General features: G+C 48.4%; 1 protein-coding gene across 1 annotated transcript; it reads right to left on the bottom strand.

Moving 5' to 3' along the window:
- Positions 1–1,163: 1,163 nt before the first annotated feature.
- On the bottom strand, positions 1,164–3,040 carry LOC112455411 (the record flags this gene model as incomplete). The annotated part of the gene is made up of 3 exons (XM_025017311.1): positions 2,500–3,040; positions 2,061–2,398; positions 1,164–1,331 (listed from the first exon to the last, which is right to left on the bottom strand). Coding segments are annotated over exons 1-3 (1,047 nt in total), but the record flags the coding sequence as incomplete, so codon positions are not given.
- Between the last annotated feature and the right edge of the window lie 3,954 nt (positions 3,041–6,994).

Consider the following 6,994-nt stretch of genomic DNA (forward strand, 5'->3'; position numbering starts at 1 on the left):
TATTACATACATGGGTTAGAACACGATAACCGGGGCCCCTTGATTTGACTGTGGTTTCTGGTAGTATTTTTTACGCTGAACAAAAAATTATATAGGTCTTATAGGGCTAACTGCTTTAGTTTTCGAGATATGCAGTATTAAAGCTCAAAATAAATATAACTTGGTAAATGTCTAGATTAAGGGCGACCTCACCGATTTCAATGACCTTGATATATGTTGTCAAAGTCACGACCCCGAGTGACCTTCAGAAGGTTTTAGCCGTCGCTCGTTATTCATTAAAAAGTTATTAACAAAAAAAAGTTTTGAAAATATAGCAGCTATTTTGAATATTGAAAAGCATAATAACTAATATATATGTAGAAATTGTTCACGCATACACTTTTCACGCAAACCGAGGTTCACGCACACCTGCCCGTGCTTTTGGGGGAGGTGCGGTAATCCCGAAATAGTTCACGCATACACTTTTTACGCGAACCGATATCCTGAATATCTCTGAGCCGTCTTTAGTGCGTCTTTAATGCGTCAAAATTGATACAATCTGACCTGAAAGTGATGAGCGGTGAACAAAATGAGATGTATATAGAGTCCGTGTACATGAGAGGCAATTATATTAATTGCCGTCTTCTTCGATAAATCGCCCGTGAGCCGGTGAGACACGTGGCGGTCGGCACTCGCGCACATGTGAACCTGAGTCGTCGTGTTGATGTACCCGAGTAGAGCTGGATGAGCGGTCGCTTTACATGTTAATGCAGTATCTCGGCAGCTGTTGTAATCATTGCAGTGGGCACTTCAATGTGTAGTCACAATCAAAAATGCACAGAGCACACGTCGTGCGTCTGATCACTGCGCGGCCATTTGTACAACTCTGAATATCGCGAGGAAGACGTTGGCGATGAGCGCGCCCGTGCGCGGCGCAAGCTGCCGCGGTGATCTAGCGTCGTTACCCGATCGATGCTGCCATCTGATCTGACGGCGCAGCGTTAACGGAATCTTGAACATTTCGCCCGCCATCAGCAACCTTGTTGATGATTCCTTACTCTTGATCCTTCATTCGGTTGGAATGGGTAATATGGCAAGCTTGGCCCTTGGCCGAGTGAGTGTCGTGGCCGTCTTGAGGGTAACCTCCCTGGTGAGTCCATCCTTGCCGGGGTGCAAGCTGTTACTCTGGCGAGTGGCCATTTGCACGGTGGAGAGCGTTCGTCGGTGAGCAGCACGATGGAACCCATCTTGATGTTGTTGTTAGGATGATGCCACTTGGATATCGCCTGCTGGCGTTGCAGATAATGAGCCGTCCATTGTGCCCAAACATGCTGAACATGCTGCTGGATGAGCTGCCACCGAGATAGTCGTGAGGTTGCTAGGTCAATCAGAGCTGGCTCGGGTATGGTAGTGATTGGACCTCCAATGAGGAATGACCTGGTGTGAGAGCTGTGACGTCTTCAGGGTCGTCACTCAGCGGTTCTAAGCCGCGAGTTGAGAATGTCCTTGATTTGCGTAAGCAACATTGTGAGTTCTTCCGTCGTGAGTAGAGTCTCCCCGATAGTCCATCTCAGATGAAACTTCAGACTTTACTACCGCCTCCCACTTGCCCCCCATGTGCAAAGCGCCTGGTGGGTTGAACTCCCATCCTGTGTCATTAAGTTGTAAAACTTTAGCAATCCGTGATGTTCTTGAGAGCCCTGGCTAAACATTTTCTTGAGCGCGGCGTCTGCTCCAATGAATGTTGTCCCGCAGTCCGAATACATGGTCTGAGCAATTCCCCTTCTAGCTGAGAATCTTCGGAAGGCTGCTATGAATCCTTCTGATGGGTAGTCACTGACTACTTCGAGGTGAATTGCGGAGGTGGAGAAGCAGACGAACACAGATCCCTTCCTTGTATATTTTCACACCTCGTCCCTTCCATGTTTTGATAGTGAGCGGTCCGACATAGTCAACTCCTGTATGAGTAAACGGACGTGACGGCGTAACCCGAGAGAGAGGTAGTTGGCCCATCAGTTGATGAGCACGGATCCCCCCCCTTGCCGAGCACACACGACACACCAAAAAATACAAGACTTCACCGGAGCCCGTCCGCCGATGATCCAGTAATTTTGCCTGACATGAGCCAATGTCAGCGGTGTTCCTCCAGTCAGGGTGCGCAAATGGGCGTGAGCGATGATTAAGGTTGAGAAGCGTGAGTGGCAAGGTAACATCGCCTTATGTTTGTTGTCTTGATCCAATGTTGGTTGATTGAGACGGCCGCCAACTCGGATGAGTCCTTGAGCGTCTGTGTACGCAGTCAATCGACTGAATGCGTGAGCAGTTGGTGATCTCGAGTTGGCCGTGAGTATCTTGATCTCGTACGTGAAGTATGCCGCTTGAGTAGCCTTAATCCAGAAGAATCTGGCTTCCTCCAAAGCTGAGTGTAAGTCCAGTGTTTTGCGTCGGCGCTTTCCCAGAAGCGATATGAACCTGAAACAAAGAGCTGTTATTTTCAATAACTTGTTGAGTGTTGAGTACCTATAATCAGGTCCCAGTGATAGTCCGGTTGAGATGCGGCCGCATGTAGCGCAATGCCAGGACGAGCCTTATGCTCGCTCAACTCGTCCGAAAGCGCGGGTTGAGATGGCCAAGCTTCAGGGGTGAGTATCCACGGTGGTTCCGTCCACCATAATGAGTGACTTTGGAGTTGAGCAGTATTTAATCCTCGTGAGGCGCAATCGGCTGGGTTGGACGTACCTGGTACGTATTTCCAATGTGCGTTCGCAGTGAGCTCTTGAATTTGAGAGACCCAATTTCTCACGAAATCCTTCCAGCGCGATGCATGAGATTTGATCCACGTGAGTGTCACAACAGAGTCCGTCCACAGGTGAGTTGCTGTGACGTTCAACTTCAAGGTGGCTTGAACGTATTGCATGAGTCTTGAGAGCAGCAATGCTGCGGTGAGTTCAAGTTTCGGGATGGTGAGTTGTTTGAGTGGTGCTACCTTCGTTTTGAAGCACACCAATAAAATCGTGGCGCCATTTGAGCCGTGGACGGTGATAAATACGACTGCAGCCATTGCCAGTTGAGAAGTATCAGAAAAGCCGTGAAATTCCACTGACGAGGTACTCCATGTGGTTTGAGAGGTGCTACCTTGGATGTACCACCGAGGTATTGAGAGCTTGCAAGCTTGTGAGTTTTTTCTGATAATGAGCCACCGTGATGAGCGCTGGGATGGCAGTGGTTCATCCCATTGGAGCTTCATGTAGCCAAAGCTCCTGCAAGAGCATCTTCGCCTTGATCACCACTGGTGATACAAAGCCCAGTGGATCGAGTATCTGAGCCACTTCAGACCAAGCGAGGTGTTTGGTGAGGTGATCGGTGTGCGACGAGATCCTTGTTGAGAATGTGAATGAATCTTCTTGAAGAAGCCATCGTAATCCGAGTCTTTTGGTTACGCAATCGTCAATGTAGTTTGTGAGCCCTGGTTCTTTTCTGCTTGAACCGCAGTGAGTACGTCTTGATGAGTCGCGTGCCACCTTGCTAATGGGAAGCCGCCCGCCGTGCACAAGTCCGGTGAGCAGTATTGAAGTTTCTATTACCTGCTGAACGGTGGCGGCGCCTCCAAAATGTCGTCAACATCTTGACCTTGAATGATTGGCGGTACTGCGAGGGGAAAATTGTGACCTTCATCCTCCTCCAGTTGCAACAGTGTTTTGTGCTGATAAGAACGGGGCAGCGTTGGTCCCATAGGTGACCGTTGTGAGATAATGTGGCACTTCATTGAGCTGTTTATCTATCCAGCGAGTCCGTTGTAAATTTCAGTCATCTTCATGCACGTTGATCTGCTTATACCCTTTGGTGATGTCAGTGGCAACTAAGTGTCGAAGTTGTCGAGTCCAGAGCAAAACATCTGATGTCTAGGTGCTGTGATGCAGATGCATTCGAGCCATCAAATACCACGCGTAATGTTGTGGTTGCACTGTCTGGTCTGAGTACTCCGTGATGTGGCAAATAATATTGTGTGTGCTGACTGGAAACGGGTGAAGCCTTCTTCATGTGATTGAGCTCTCGATATTCTGTCATAAACTGATGATACAGACGTCAATAGTTGTCATCTCGTGAGAGTCTTCTTTGTAACTTTTCAAATATCGATGCGTTGTGAGATACGAATCGCCAAGAGTATCAAGTGATGATTTTAGTGGAAGTCGAACTGTGTATCGACCTGTTGAATCCCGTGAAACAGTACTCTTGAAATGTTCTTCACATCTTTGCTCGTCAGGAGTAAGCTCAAGATTGTTGCTTGCAGGCACTTTTTCCTGTGTCCAAAATCTCGACAGTAACTCGTCGAGAGCATTTTCCCTCTCCTGAATCGATGCATGATGCACTGCAGCAAATGCCGATGACGATGTGTCGACAGGTCCGAGCACGAGCCATCCGAAGATTGAGAGCTGCGCAATTGGCATCAACGTATCTCGTTTGATGATGTTGGGCTTGATGATCTGCCCATATGAATCAGCTCCAATGATGATATCCACTGGCCGTGGTGTTAGGAAATATGGATCAGCCAAGGTCAACTTGGTGAGATGCGGCCATTCCTGTGGTGCAGCGTTGAATGATGGCAGGATGTTCGTTAACGTCTGCAAAATGTGAGCTTGAATAATGACGTCTGATCTTGAGTGAAGTGAGCGGCGCTTAAGCAATGCAACTCCTCGAATTTTGCGTCGCCTTTCCGCCACCAATTTTAGTGATGAGAATGACGGAATGATGACGAGTGATGTTGAGCTGGCGAACGAGAGATTCTGAAACAAAGGTAAGTTCTGAACCTGAATCAATGAGAGGCCACACGCATTGAGTATGAACAGATGAGCTGATCTGAGCCAGGGCCGTAGCGAGCAATGTTGAGTGTGGTGAGCGGGCCAAAGAGAAGTGAGCAACGATTGCACCATTTTCTTATTGAGCTGTCGCAGTTGAGCTGGTGATTGGTTTCGCTAATGAGCTCGACTGATGAGCCTCATGCAGCATCGTGTGGTGTCGGTTGGTGCACTTCCTGCACCCCCGTGAGCCTTTACATGAGCGGCCGTTGTGGCGGCCGAGGCATTTGAAGATCCTTAAATTATGTGCACATCACAATGAAGTGAGTGCCGTTGCAACAATCGCACGGGTAAGATGCTGCCGTGCGGACCGGTTGAGCTGCCACATGCTGAGCTGTCAACGTGCGCTTTGCTGTTGAATGAGCGCCGACGGCTGTGAAGCTTCAAGATATGCATGCTCCTTGAGAAACGCCTTGTTCGCCTCTTCGAGATGCATTAAGATTTGGATGACCTCCTCTAACAGCATGTCCTTTGCACAAGTTGGCAGCGTGTCGCCAATATTCCGCACCGTCGCCAGGCGGTTCATTTAGGATGAGCTCCGTGGACAAGCGCACGGGTGAGGCTTGGCGTTCCGATGTGCGAGCCGATGGTCGTACCTCGAGCAGCGGCGTCGTGGATTCCGTACCGCCCGTACCCGCCTTTGCGGGTTCCGTCATGTTGAGCCGCCCTGAGCTGCGCACGATGAAATACCTGAGAAATGTCAAGACACGTGTAAGAAATGCTGCACGAACCGAGAACGTTCGAGAGACGCGTGAGAAAAACACTATGCGAATCGAGAGTCTACAATGTCATGTATTGAGCATGTGAAAATGTCTATTTACACTCGCGGGAGCGCGTGAACATGTTTTCGTAACACTCGCGAGCGCGCGTGAGAATGTCTGTCCTTCACTCGCGGAAGCGCGCGATAATGTCCACGTGGCATGTCGTGAAAGGCATGCCTTGTTCACATGATCTGTGTCCAAGCTACACTTTAAGTTCCACGCATCCGGCTCGAAGGACCAAATGTTCGCGAAATCGCTGATTAATCCCGGCGATGGAAGCGGGATGAGAAAGACGCGCGTGGAAGGTGTTAACTAAATATTCACTTTATTTTTGTGTAACTCAGACCACAGTCTGAGCCGTCTTTAATGAAGATCCTATCGATCATCGACGAGCTTCGCGAGGCTGGGCTTATTATAAATTAAACCATGCGTTGGCGAACCATTCAATCACCATTGAAATGCCGATCAACAAGTTTGGTATATCGCTTGGACGAGGCGAGACGCAACCGAACTATCAATGCAATGGAGTAGTCAGAAATTACGTGCGGGATAACGCTCTTTGTATGGTTGCCGGCAACTTTGATGCAAAGTCGCGCAAGATTCGACGCGTGGCGCAACCGGAAGCTGATGATGATGTAGTTAACAAACTATACGTGGATCAGTGCTTTAAAATGTCGAGCAATCGACAGAAAGAGTCAGACGAGAAGCTGGCTGTGTTCGAGAAGGATCTGCAAGCGTTACGGATTGTGATACACGAGCTTCGACATTTGGCCACCGCTGAGTCAAAAACGAACAACAACAGCAACAATGGATAGCAACAAATGGAACGGCTATAAACGATTAACGGACGACGATGAACGGCAACGACAAACGGTTCAGGAACGGCTCAGGAATAGCTATCAAGCGGCTAACGAACGACTCAGAAACAGCTATGAACAGCTAGCGAATGGCTATAAACGGCTAGTGGACAAAGAACGACCGGCAGACAAAGAACGGCTATTGAAGGACAATGAATGGAAATAAATGGCTATTGAATTGTTAAAAAAAAAAAGTTTGAGATATAAATCATAATATAATTTTTTTGTGCATATTATTACGCACCGTTAAAAAAACATGACATCCGATGGACGTAAAAATATCGAGAAGCAACAACTCGTCGAAGAACTGCATGCTCCAGCGAGAAGAAATTTTCCACGAAGACACGTCATAGTTCGGGGATATGACGACCTGTGGCAGGCTGACATTGTCGAGATGCGCCCATACTCACATTTCAACAAAGGTTACCATTATATACTCACCGTCATCGATGTGCTGAGCAAGTTTGCGTGGGCTGTACCGCTCAAGAGTAAAGGTGGAAGCGAGACGGCTGAAGTTATCGCCAAGATAATTCGAGAGAGC

This window comes from Temnothorax curvispinosus, unplaced genomic scaffold (assembly GCF_003070985.1).
Source record: "Temnothorax curvispinosus isolate PA1 unplaced genomic scaffold, ASM307098v1 QBEX01006061.1, whole genome shotgun sequence".
NCBI lineage: Eukaryota > Metazoa > Arthropoda > Insecta > Hymenoptera > Formicidae > Temnothorax > Temnothorax curvispinosus.